The following is a 14,081-nucleotide window of genomic DNA, read 5'->3' on the forward strand; positions in this document are numbered from 1 at the left end:
TGTTGTTGGGACGTTCTGCCTTTCTGCGCCACGGATACCTTTCTAATAAATTGGCAGTTGTTAAAAATTTCATAAATCGACACGATCATTCGAAAAAATGTATCGTTCCAAGGTAATCGGTCACGATAGAAAGTAGCAAAGATTTCATTTACCTTGGCTTTGCGTTATTTGCATGAATTGTATTTTAAGTTTTGCCTGATCGGTGGAGGAGCCTGGAGAGGGGGAGGGGATGATGGCGGCAAAGGCTGCGAGTGCGCGGCTTCTAGTTGTTGGTCAAATTCCTGTAGATGATAGATTATAGCTTGCGGTACTTTACAATTTAGATTATTCGTTACACTAATCTCATAATATAACAATGTAGATCGTCGTTTATAACGTCGCACGATAAATTTCATCGGTGATTTTGGCAACGATTCCATTTCTATTTCCTTATCACATTTCCTTGGCGATACTTACGGATACTTACAATTACGTATTACATGCGCCTAACTACGAATGTATAAAAATTCATGTCTATTATATCTATATATAATTGCTCGTGCGATCGTCGCGTCACTGAGGCAAGGATCATAGAGCAAGAGAGTGTGAGACGCTCGTTATCCCTATTGACGTAACGGCCTTCAAAATCTCTGGCATTTAATCCTTCGTGGCGCTGAAATACGTTCGCGCGCCTACGTATAATAAACCTTGGGATAATGCAAAAAGTATTTTGATTACGTTTATCCGTCACACCAAATATCCCCTTAAGCAAATAAACACCGTTAATAATCTCTCTGGCGTGCCACGATAAACGTCGACCTTTCGTCCCCCGCCATTGTTTTTCCTAAGCGAGCAGCAACATCAGCATGCGGCCGCAGCAGCGCCGTTACAAGGACGCGAAGCCGCGTATACCGGTAAAAAAAGGAGTAGCGGCGATTCGTCAGATTGTATTTATGGGAATGAGCCTAACAACGTTGCGATCGCAGCAGAAAAGAAGTGGTTGCTCGCTCAACTCGATAAGAGTAAGAAGGTGGGAGCGAGTGCAAGAGTGACGAGCGTGCGGAAGGAGGTGGGACGTGGGGAAGAGGAGGAGGAAGAGGAGGAGGAGATGGAGAAGAAGGAGGAGGAAGCAGAGAAGAAGAAGAAGAAGAAGAAGAAAAAGAAGAAGATGGAGGAGAGGAGGAGGAGGAGGAGGAGGAGGAGGAGGAAGAGGAAGAGGAGGAGGATGGGGATGAGGATAATGAGGAGTGGTATGAGGGGAGGGGAGGGGAGGCGGAAATGTGGAAGTGAAGGAGATGGAGGATGTTGACGAGAGGGTGGGAGGGGGGCATCGAACGAGGGTGAGAGCAATGGTGAGCGATTGAGATGGCGGGAGGGAGGGAGGGAGGGAGGAAGAGAGGGAGAGAGAGAGAGAGAGAGAGAGAGAGAGAGAGAGAGACGAGACGAGACGAGACGAGGCTGGTGCACATGCGTGCGGGAGGTGAGCGTAATCCGACCTAGGCGATCGACCATGGACGGATATAGGCAGGCCTCGATGCCGCCGGCCTGTGCTCGTTCTTTTATTCTGGCCGTCGGCTCTCGTGCGGGGTACGTGAAATCCTTGCCTTCCTGCAAGGCATCTTGCACGGCCTCCTCGACCGTTCGTCTCTCCCATCGCTTATCGGCACATTGGGGCTTGCCGCGAATAACGAACCGCGTCGCCGTTAATAAAGGTCGAGTTGGGCCACGCCGGTCCTGTTCGTATCCTCGAGGCAAACTCTTTGCGCTTTATTGGAAAACGTTGCGCTGTCCCGGGGTCCCGACATCGATAAACTTGGTGCGTCATCGCCGCTATCCCGTAGAAAGGAGCTATCCGCCCTTTGTCCATCGATACGTGTCTGTACGCGCGTGTGCTAAGACTGGATAATTGCGAGTGCCCGAAGCCGCTATGCCCCGTGGCAATCCGCGGTAGAGCTCGTCGCACCGGTGGGAGATGCGGTCACTGATAAATTGGAAGATGCATCGTACATCGACAGGGAGAGTCCTCGCGTCTTGGGAATCGCGAGGATCAACGGCTAAATGTCCGCGTGCGTGCAATGGAACTAGGTGCCGCTGGTGTAGTGGGGTGTTGGGGGCGGGGGAGAACGGTAAGAGAGAGAGAGAGAGATAGATAGATAGATAGATAGAGAGAGAGAGAGCGAGAGAGAGAGAGAGACAGAGAGAACGATGCCGGGCAGTCGACGAGCACGCAATCCTTCGCTGAAATATTTAAGAGGAGCCGTGACTGGAAAATCGAGCCCGCGCATCTCTCCTCGCTCTCACTCCCCACACTGCGGCCTCTGGCGTCGATGAGCGATGAGAACTCACGACGTTCATCGGCAAGCGAAACCTCGGTTCCTTAGGCTTAGGCGTCTAATTCCCTGACCCGTTCCGAGGGGCGGGACGGAGGGCGGATCATCGTTACGCTCTCGTGATCAACTCGCGCGATTTCCGCGAGCCGCGGTACGCGCGCGCCCAGGCTTTTATCCGATCGTGGATGGGCGGGAGCGCGGCCGAGCGGGACCCGGAACTAGGTTAACTGGATGTTCGCGCGGGCTCAGTAGAATCTGCTTGGTTATTGGTATTGGTGCGGCCGGGCGCATCGAGGAAAATATTATCGTCTGCCGTTGGTGGGGTTCGCACGCGGGTGGAGTGGCGAGGGGGTGGTTGCGACCGTGGAAATTGGCCTCGCTATCCGTGCGAGGATCCGCTAATAAGCCATTGGTTGCGCTCCTTGCTTTCGACTCGGCGGGGCGTGGGTAACGCGGAAAAAGAGAGAGACATGGGAATTGCTCGGGACGCGTTTCATTTTTATGAAACGGAGCCGCCGAGGCGCGTACGAGACTTTGTTTCGCAAGAGCGAGCTCACTTTTATTCGCTTTCGCTCGCACGAATCGCGCGCCGATGTTTTCTTTCGCGAGCACATTCCGCGTGCCAATATCGTGTTTTTGTTTACGTATTTAAGTCCCAGGAAACACGCATTGGTTCGTTATCGTTGAGCCCGTGGCGCGATAAAGAAGAAGCCTGGGGGGAGGCGCGGCGACGGCGGTAACGGGCGGGCAGAGGGCGATGGAGCGAACGAAAGATGCTCGCGGTCATTAGCTCGAGTATTATCGGTCGCCAACACGCGCAGGCAACGATTTCGGCGCGTTTTAGCAATTCCGTCGCGCCTCTCGCCAATTAAGCGAGCGAGCCTAGAGCGGCCAATTTAGTTGCCGAGTTATCGTTGAGCGGCTTTAAAGGGCACGAGGCTGATTGCTGGTTGGGGTAGCTCGTGCCGCGGTGCTCAAGGACGTGGTACGTGTGCATATCCGCGACTGTTGTCCCGAGGAGTCAGCGACTCGTAAGCGCTGACGATCTGCGCCGGTAGAAGAAGTAGGAGTCCTTGAGAGCAGCAACAACATCGCTCGGAGAGGCACAATTTGTCAGAGCGAAAAATACGCTGACCCGTTATGTGAAATCTGGCATTATTTCCAAGCTGGTTATTACTTTATCGCGGTCTTTCGTTCCTTTATCTACAGATAAATATATACCTAATGACGCGCAGAAGTTGATTGTTTTTGAAAACAAACGAAACGTACGAAGCGTCGTCGTCATCCGACTTTCCCAATTTCTCTGAAAACAGTGTCAAGAGGAAATGCGTCGTTGAGAATTTCGCCATCGTCTCGCATTGGAATTTCGTTTTCGTTTTCGTTGTCTTTTTCTCTTCCCCCTCTCCCACTCTCCCATCAACACCCCCTCCCCCTCCCTCCCTGTTTATTTTGTCCCGTCGTAAAAATAAAGCTGGTTCGCCGCTTAAGCGCGCGCGCGCACGCCACAGAGATAAAGTCACTTATTTTCGCCTCGACTCGTTTTTCCATCGCTAAAGGATAAATTTCGCATAAAGTAGCATCCGACGATAAGAATATCGCGATGTAAGCACCGAAGCACTCATTATTAAATTAATTCAACGCTACGTACGTATGCGTAAAGGGTTCCTTTCTTTTCATCGCTTTTAGCCGATTCAATTTACCTTTCCCAACAAGCTTCGAGGACAAAAGACAAAGTCCAAAGTACGATAAGACGAGTAAATAGGAGGCGGAAATGGTGAAGAGCGACGTTGAAGAGCCTTCGAATGGTGATGCGCTTCTCGCTGGAGGTGGCTACGAGTTAAAAAAGCAAAAAAAAAACAAAAAAAAAACAAAAACAAAAATCAAAAAAAAAAGAGAAAAAGAAAATAGGCAGCTCGAATGAGTTACGGGACAAAAGAAATCGCTGGGCCGTCATTTCCCGAATCGCCGGCGCGCGCACGTAGGAAATCGAGGAAAATGGTGAGCGATCGGCGCACAGCTGATTCATCATCGGTGACGAGTAGCGACGAAGCAACGAACGAACGAACGAACGAACGAGCGAACGAACGAGCGAACGAACGAACGAACGAACGAACGAACGAACGAACGAACGAACGAACGAACGAACGAACGAACGAACGAACGAACGAACGAACGAACGAACGAACGAACGAACGAACGAACGAACGAACGAACGAACGAACGAACGAACGAACGAACGAACGAACGAACGAACGAACGAACGAACGAACGAACGAACGAACGAACGAACGAACGAACGAACGAACGAACGAACGAACGAACGAACGAACGAACGAACGAACGAACGAACGAACGAACGAACGAACGAACGAACGAACGAACGAACGAACGAACGAACGAACGAACGAACGAACGAACGAACGAACGAACGAACGAACGAACGAACGAACGAACGAACGAACGAACGAACGAACGAACGAACGAACGAACGAACGAACGAACGAACGAACGAACGAACGAACGAACGAACGAACGAACGAACGAACGAACGAACGAACGAACGAACGAACGAACGAACGAACGAACGAACGAACGAACGAACGAACGAACGAGAATGAGAACGAATGACTCGAGCGTTACAACAGTGACAGCGACAATGACAAAGGCCATCCTTGAGCTATCGCTGCCACTCCGATTGCAATTGCTGCAGCGACGCTCGTGCAACCATTCTATTCTCTCCCCTCCCCTCCCAACTCGGCTCTCGTATCGCGAATCGCCGAAATTGCTTTGGTATTTTCCTTAGCGCACGGACTCTGAAATAACTTGCGGGCGATGCTTAATTGCCATTTAAGCGTATCAGCGACAATAGCGCATACTCGTTTTAATATTCCCCAAGCCATATTTTATCTAAAGGAGGATTCGATTAGTATTTACGGCCGGCGCCATTGTTTGATTCTTTACGCTGGATTATCGCGTGCTCCGGTGGTAAGTTCTGTCAATTGGCAGGGATAGTGACAGAGTTAGGACACGAGGCTCCAGTTGCCGGGCGATCCGAGCGGCATACGTAACCTACTTCGACGTAATGGAATAATTAATGCCACTAATGTTTATTTATCGTGTCGTTGATATAGTCGATTTTCTCAAAATGAGATTTATGCAGCGACCAGACTTTAAGCATTCGTAATGGCGACCAAGTGTAGCAAGGATTTTAGGTTCGAGTCATGAAAGTCACTCTCCGTGCGAGGATATCGAGTCCCGTGATAAGCTCCGAGCGGAAAAGGCAGTCAATTATCAAGGTCGCAAAGTGCCTGGGATTTCCTACAATTAGCCAATAAAGCTCGGAGTGCGGAGAGGACGCGCGAACGAAAGTATTCATCGATGTTTCATCCCATGACGAAGATTGCCAGACGTCGTCAGCGTCGTCGTTCCTCGCAACTCGGCGCGGCTACCTAACTCGGCTTTTCCCAACATCCAACATGGCAACTGTATTGTACCTCTTTTTATATGAATTTTCGTGCATTGGCGTGTAGTGGCGCAGTCAGAAGCGCCTTGCACGTAATCCAGAACGTGAGAGCACCGCTAACTTTCGTTCCACTTTTCCGTGCCGGCCTTTTTCCCCTTAGTGAGTCGCTGGGCCGGCAAGAAGGCCCATCCTCGGCACGAGCCTCGGTAAATAATAATCTCGTCGGCGCATAAATAGTTGATTGTAGACGCTTGGTCCACTACGTATTACGGCTAACGGAAAGCGTTTTCACCGATTTTCCGTTACGCGTTTAGACGCGCGCTTGAAAACCAAAGGGAAATACCGTAAGGTGACTCGCTGCGGATGAGGCCAAGCGAGGAAGTACCGAAGCTGGCAGGAAAAGGAGAAGGGCAGCGACCGTGGTATGTGCGCGGGGGGGGGGGGTTGCAGCGTGGGTAGCGTGGGAGGTATAAGGGAGATGGTAAATTGATGATGAGGGGTGGGAGAGAGATGATGAGGTAGAATCGTAATTTTTTCATGCCGGCTGAGTGAAAATGAGATCTAGTTGTGTCCTCCGCCTTTGACCCATCCAGTTGCCTTCCCCTTCCCCTGATGCCTCTTCCCCGCCACGTTAAACATACGATGCGCGCTCGGTACTCTTCGTATGATTATCGAGTAAATTTAGCGAGCTGATGGGATGAGCCCGCGTAATAACAGGCAAACTCTAGTTTCGCTGTATATACAGCTCTAGTCTTATAATTATAATCTCGTAAAGTTGCTGTACGCGTTGCTTAACGACACCGTGGAGAGTTCATCAATTAAGGTGCTCCTCGGAACCTCGTTATGTGCGCTCGCGCATTGCATACTTATAGCGCGTTTCGTATCGGCGACTTCCTTCTTCCTTTCTTTTTCTCTTAATTGTATTTTAATAATAAGCTTGGCTGTGTATGAAAAAGCGGGACGTGCGCGCGAGCGCTGCCGCTACCGCCCCGGACGTCAATCGAAATCCATTAGAGGAATGCAGAGGATCGAAGAGTCGGGCTGCCTCGGGCATCAACCGTTTCGGTACAAGTGGCCGAGGAGCACATTTTTCCAAGCAAATCGCTCGCCATTTACGTAGCGTTTTATCGTTAAATAAGCGCTTGTTCTTTCGGAGTAGTCAGAGTATTGCGAGCCCCCTGCGGTCGAAAGCCGCGGGGTTTACGAGGAAGCGTGTAGTACCGGGGCTGGGAGAGGGGAGTCCCACAAGAAGCGACAAGTTGCGGCTGATAATTTCATCGTACTCGCCGTATTATCGCGGAAAGTGCTTCCCCTTTTACGCGCGCATTCACAAATAGACTCGCCGAGTGAGTTAAAGCCTGACGTGCGCCCATTGTATGCGTATGCGTATGCGTACAGGACATCGGCGCCGCATGCGTTTACAGTTATCGCGTTCTTTGCTGGAATGCGGTCGTCTTTTCCTGTCTGCTTTAGCGCGTATCGTTTTCTCTCGCTCTGTCTCTTTCTCTCTCTCTCTCTCTCTCTCTCTCACACACACACACATACACACACACACACACACTATCTGTCCCTCTGTGTGTGAGTGTGAGTGAGTGTGAGCGAGTGTGAGCGAGAGTGAGCGAGTGTGTGAGCGCGCGCGCACCTCTGTCTCTCGCTGGCTAGATTAGCTCGTCGTGTGCATCACCTTGACGCTTATCGTCGTCGCTACATATACGCGCTCCATCCAGCAGTCATTTTCTTCTCGCGACAATTCCCTCTTGGACCCGCGAGCTCCGGACGAAGATTTACTCTTTACAATGTCGCGAAACACACGTATGTGCATGCGCATGATCGTACGTCCATCGACGTCGTTTGGACAATCGGACATTTCGTGCCTTATCATCCGCTCACGTACGCACGAACGCCGAGTTATATATTACGTACGTGCAAACTTAGCCTTGCGAGTTTTTCAATTTTTCACTCATCGTTGATCGTTATCGCCTCATCGGTTTACTTCCACGTGGCATCGGCACGGGTACGGACATTCGACATCGTGAATCATCATTCGCGCGGCTCTCAAAGCAAAAATCAACCGGCCTTAATATCGATTAACCCCGCTTAACTTACTCGTTGGCAGTTTGGATGGGTTTTTAACTTGTCTTCGCGCACGTGAATCCCAAAGGACGATCTACCAGTCTCGGGACAAAAATATTTCTCCATCCGTTGAATCTCGGCCCGATGAATCCAGTTCCAATGTAAAAGCAGATTAATTAACGGCTCACGTCGCCCTCGAGCTCAACGTGGATTGTATATGGTGTACCGATACTTCCACGGTTGCACACAGTTAATTGCCGACTGATCACGGATGGATCAGACGAATCGAGGATCAGGATACAGACTGCACTTTCACCGGGCACTCGACGCTACACGAATTTTCCTATTGAGTATATTAAACGCGCGAGGACTAGCGACCTGTCGGATCACGGAATCGATCCAATCGCACCTCCATTTGCCACTTTAATTACCCCGGCGTCTCCGATCGTGAACTTTTCATTTGAGTCGCGCGCACACGGACGAGGTCCATCCATTTTAATCCAGCTTCACGCTCTGCGCTACTATCGTCCATTCGCTCCCTTGACTACTCACAATGGACGTTTTAATCGGCGCCAATTTTATCCTAACAGCGGGCCCTTAATTAATCCTTCTCGGGGCACGAAGTATAACAGCCGCTCGGTGCCGCCTAAGAGGGCGACTATCGTCGCTTAGCGAGCAGCGAGTCTTCCCGAATTAAAACTTAAAATTGCCACTTTTTAGCCGAGACACAGGTTCTTCGAGGGATGAAGCTCGGGAGCCCCGATGAATACGTCGTATTTTTCATTCGCTCGTGTCTCGGTGGGGGAGCGGACTCTCCTTATGGGAACGTCGACCAGTAGTGGCAGGTGCCTTTGTCGAGAAACTAGTGGTGAACCCTCGTGGTTATCCATCGTGCCTAGCCAGAAGGAGGAATCACCCATGGTGATAGTAGCTCGGATTACTCAGGGCTGACGTCGTGCGAGCGCGCACGAAATGAAAGAGGAGGAGGCTCGAAGACGATCCTTTTACTCGAAAATTTGTTGGCCTCTTACGACTCCCTGCTGCCCCCCCCCCAACCCTATCCACCACGCTCGCTACTCGCTCACATATGTATGCACGCACACGGACACACGCTCTCTCTCTCTCTCTCTCTCTCTCTCTCTCTCTCTTTCTCTCCCCTCGCAGACGGTAATTCGCCACTGAGGAGCGCCGTCTGTCTAGACAGTCGCGCGAATCTTTCCAGATGCACACCGACTCTCCTTATTTTTTTTACCCTCCTATTTCCGTCCTTGGAGGATGGCAACGACGGCTGTGGGAATCCGATTTTTATCGATTTTTAAGCGTCTAGAGTGGGGAAGTTAAACTACTAAGGCGACCCGATCGATGATTATGAGCTGCGTGGGCGCTTTGGTGCCAAGGCGTGAGTGGCATTTTCGGGAAGCCGAATCAGGATTCTCTCGTTTCCGTGTTACGTACGTACGTACGTCCGGGCTTCAACGATTCCTCAGTCTATTTCGAGAACGATAAAATAATTTACAGATGTTGGAGTTGTGCGGTGTCTTGTAGCAGCCCCGTGAAGAGCGAAAAAATTGACAGTCCTCGAGAGGAGCGATATCGTGTAATCGGTTAACGAACGCGTTAACTCAAGAATCATCATCGACTTTGAAATAAGCTTCGATAATACATAATGGCAGCGACCTTATGGAATATATAATTCCAGCTCGCGAAAAGCCATAATCCCTACTTCTTGTCTATGTCCTGCGCGGCTTTCTATTCGACCGAGCGAAATGTGACGTAAAGTAATTCCTCGCCGCCTGGAACGAGCTCTCGGGCCTGGATTCTGTCGGGGTCGAGAACTCGGAGATATAATATCCTATCGTAGAATCTATCTTTGTCCGTGCGCTCCAACAACGACACCGAGCCACTCCGGGGCTTGAATCACTCGCGCCGAGTCTATCGCTCAGCTCCCATAGCCCATTGCGTCGTGTTTAAGGTCAATGACTGTAACCGTTGCGCTGTAGCGGCACAACAGCCTCGCTACGACTGTTCGCGCGCGCGCGCGCGCGCGCACGCCCGCGCAGACACGCACACACGCACGCAAAACCACCACCATCATCAGCATCACCACCGTTAAAGCGTCGTCAGCGAGGGAGTATCAAGAGAGCGGTGCTGGGGGATTTGCCGGCGAGAGGGGGTGGGAGGTTCATGGGAAGGGATTACGGCTAGGGTGATGGTGAAGCGTTGGGGGGGGGGAGAAGGAAATTTGAAAGTCGGAGAAAGTGGCAGCGCTGCACTGGCTGCTTCACGTGGCTAGTAAAAGACCCAACTTGCGGATAGTAAGAAAACGCAGACTCGCTGCTGACGCTCTATAGTTTCTATTTCTACTACGCCGCACTAGCATGCCACCGAAGAAGAGGTAGGGAGAGGTAGAGTGGTAATGATGTAGAGAGGTGGAGAGAGAGAGAGAGAGAGAGAGAAAGAGAGTAGACCGTTACAATATCGCCGCGAGTATGCAGTAGTTGTATTCTTTGCCGTTACGCTGCTTCCTCGTCGCCCCTCTCGGTCTTCCTCTCGGCCGTCGTCGAGGCCTTTGGAAACGAAGGTGAAGAGCCGGGGATTTGTTTTCAAGAAAGTGACACCTGCCGAAGAAAAGAAAAACGAAAAAAAAACGCACACGCGTAAGTGTGTGCAGAACCAAGCTAATATTAATATGCTCTGCTTTTATCGCTGATTATGCTTGTCTCTCGGTGACTATGACGGTGACTTTTCTTTATCTCAGCGACTCGGACGTTTTAAACGGCTCTACTACCGCCCATTCACCGAGAATACCTTTGTCTCGCTTTGTTTGTTTCTCGGCTTTGTTGTTGGATCTTAGCTTTTTAGGAACTATCTTCTATCCAAGATAAATCGTCACAATGATCGATTAAGAACACAATGTAGCAAGCGATAGCATTGTACGCTCTTTGTTTTTACATATTCGTCATTCCCAGAGCAGTAAACATATGGCTCAAATCCTCATCGCTAATCAAGATGAATATTTTTATATTTAGAGTATTTTTAGGCTTCTCGTATATTTTTCCGTGTTTAAATAACATTATTTATTGATAATGAAGATAACAAAGATGGCGGTTTGGATAAGCGACACTTAAACACTTGCTTCGTTTTCACTGTGGTAGTGAACGACGAATGCATAATAAATTAATTTCATACTCTTATTCATTGGCTCAGATTATTTTGCAAAACAATTTTTCTTTACGACCTCGTATCTGTCGTTCGCTGTTTGCATATGATAATCGCGCATGAAGCGCCCATTTGGCACAATATCTCCCAACGCATCTCGGCAATAATTAATTGGCCGACCGGTTTATCAATTAGCTCGATTGGAAATTATCGTGGCGTTCAATGGCCGACATACGGCCGGTGAAACAAGTGTAAAGACTCGCACGAGTAAAAGCGCCTCCCGCGTCCACGCCATACTTTTCAACACAAAATGAATATTCCATGCGTACGGCGTCTCGTAAAGTCAATTTTACTGGTTAACTATAAAAACCGTGCCGGCCGCGCATCCATCTCGCGTCATAATTTACTTTCTCCTTCTGGCTACAGAGGCGCGTTAATAATTTGCGAGAGACATGATCGTGTGCAGCCTGGCTGTCAGTATCAACGAATCCCATTCACCGCGCGCGTTCCTACCTGCAACGCCGAGTACATTTCTCAACTTTGTGGGCTCCCGTGAGCCACGCTCCTTCCCCCGCACCCTCGAGCATCGCAGCTTACCAGCTTACCACCAATAATTCCCCGACCCGTCCCATCGAGCGAGCACGCTAACCTAGCCGGCCGGATCAATTGGACGCCATTTTCGAGCGTTTGGTGATCAACGAATGTCGGTATGGTGTGTGCACCGTGTCCGCGCGATCCAACATTTTAATGTAAATGAAAGTAATCGAGGACCGGCCAAAGACTAGCTAGCTACCTCCTGCCGGATAATTATACAGGCGTTTGTGTGCGGCGCGGACTTCTGTTGTAACTCGTCGAAGGAACCTAAGCGCGTTCTCTCTCTGTACTTTCGTTTTTCCCTTCCATTGCCGTGGCGTGAGTCGACTTGCAACACACCATTGCGCTGATTATCGAATTATGTAGCTTTAGATGTAGAGCCGAGCGCTCGTTGACGAGCGCGAATAGCGATACACTATCACCAGTAGATTGATGGATAGATAGATAAAGAGAGCGGGGATGGCAAGTCGCGGTGGCGGAAGGGGGATGGATGGGATAGATTGATAGCGTGAGGGGGAGAGAGAGGGAGGCAGCTGTGCCCTTTCGATCCAAAGGGCGCGCGCGACTCTTGAGAAAGTCCGAGGAACCTGGAGATTGCCTCCGTAACTTTTCCGATGATGTCTAGTGTAATGGGACTCATTTGTAACGCTGATCCGTCTTAAGGTAGTTGCAGTCGACTTTACGTAACTTTACGGTATCTCGTCAATGCTGTAAGATCTCCCTCTTTCTCCTTTATCCGTTCTTTGCTCGGTAGTGTGACGCGACCGATGCTCACTCGATGCTATTGAATAAAATCGATAAGCTTTAGGGCTGGACCCGAAAGCCCATTGATTTCTGTCACTTTTTGTACGTTGCGCAATATCCACATTACTCGTTGTACTTGGAATCGCCTTCTGGCTTGCGCGAATGTGAAAGCTTGTCGGGCGCGAGGACGCTTACCCGTAACGAGAGTATCCTTCTGCTTGTGCTATTGTCGATAAAAGAGAATCTGCCGGTTGTTTAAGAGCGTAAGAGAGCCTCTGTCGGTCGTAGTTACGGAACAGGATCCCAAGATCGCGATGACCCCATTGGTTTGTCAATTCCCCAATGTCGTCGCTCGTTCACTCGCTCCTACGAGAAATGATTCCCAGTCGATTACGGTCTGAGAGATAGAGTGAGGGATAGAGTGAGAGATAGAGTGAGAGATAGAGTGAGAGAGAGTGAGAGAGAGTGTGTGTGTGTGAGAGAGAGAGAGAGATAGAGAGAGAGAAAGACTGAGTGAGTGAGCGAGTGAGGGAGTGAGTGAGGGCGGGAAGGAGGGAGAAGGAGCACGCGCTAAGCATTTGGGGATTTTCCCTTCGATATTTTTTAGCGCGAACACTGTCTGGAATTCAGCGGAGCTCCATTCGAAGTGACAAAATCGCGCGCTCGCTACTCGTTTCACGTCTGTTTCACCAATTCTCACATTATTCTCTCCTTCCATAAAGTCTCAGGCCAAATTCATAAACAAGCCGCAGGCCTCGAATTTCTCACACTCTTACCCGTAGCGAGCGTTACCTCCGCGGCAGTCTTCAGCTCGTAATTCCGATGCGACTCGTAACCGCTCCGCTTCGCTAATCATTCCTATTCCACGGTCGATATTTCCCTGAATCGCGCTACTTCGCCGTCTTCTAGTTTCGTCGAAAATAGAAATCCTCGCTTCTTAAGCTGGAGAGCGAGTGCAATGCCTACTCCCGAGGCAAGCAAACGCCGCTCTCGCCTTTATTGCACTGGTTCGTAGCGATAAGCCAAAAAGGGGCGAACGCGTAAGCAAAGGTTGAGTGCATTCCCGTTAGTCCAGCGAATAGCGGTTTCGCGAGTAGGTAGAGTATTTGCCGGCCCGTTTACGTTGTGTAAAGGGCAAGGATGGGAACGCGAGATCACCGGCGGCTGCCGCTGGTAGCCATCCGTCTCCTGGGAAAAAGCAGATGATCCGGGATGAACCACGGGCCCAGGTATACATATCTGAAAGTGGAAAGCGCGCGTAGGCGTTGCACGAGATATAGTGGGAAAGCCGGCATCGAGACGAGGGCCGAGGCATGCATGTGTCGCGGGTTCGGTGACGTATAGTCGTCCTCGGCTCCGCTCGAAGTCTTCTAGCCGCCCGTAACGGCGGCGCGCCATTATCGCATCGGTACCGAGTCCCGAGGTCGTCTAGCGGAAGCGTCTAATCCAATGAAATCATCGCTGACCGTCTGACATTTGCGTCTGTTGCAGGGTACGATGAGCCTGACGAAGCGCATCGACGAGGTGAGGCTACTGGAGTCGCGTAAGAGCGCGCGACTCGCGGATTCCGACACGGACTTTGCCAGACTAGCGGACATGGGCAGCGACAGGAAGCGTGCTTCCTCGCACTCCATCGACGTGCCACAAGTCATCGGGTGAGTACATCACTTTTGCTACATTTTTCCGTTCAGGCTCGCAATCGGTAGGGGAAGATGGGAGACTGAAGTTCCGGGGACAAA

At 50.5% G+C, this 14,081-nt stretch overlaps 1 protein-coding gene across 1 annotated transcript in view; it reads left to right on the forward strand.

Annotated features, from left to right (window-relative positions):
- Window positions 1-14,081, forward strand: part of Glut4EF (Glucose transporter 4 enhancer factor) — a 91,673-nt gene that overhangs the window by 15,333 nt on the left and 62,259 nt on the right. The window contains exon 3 of the mRNA XM_011507638.1: window positions 13,834-13,997. Within this exon, the coding sequence (XP_011505940.1) occupies window positions 13,834-13,997 (164 nt within the window). The remainder of the gene's footprint in view (window positions 1-13,833; window positions 13,998-14,081) is intronic.

The sequence above is a fragment of the Ceratosolen solmsi genome, unplaced genomic scaffold, assembly GCF_000503995.2.
Source record: "Ceratosolen solmsi marchali unplaced genomic scaffold, CerSol_1.0 scaffold1, whole genome shotgun sequence".
Lineage (NCBI taxonomy): Eukaryota > Metazoa > Arthropoda > Insecta > Hymenoptera > Agaonidae > Ceratosolen > Ceratosolen solmsi.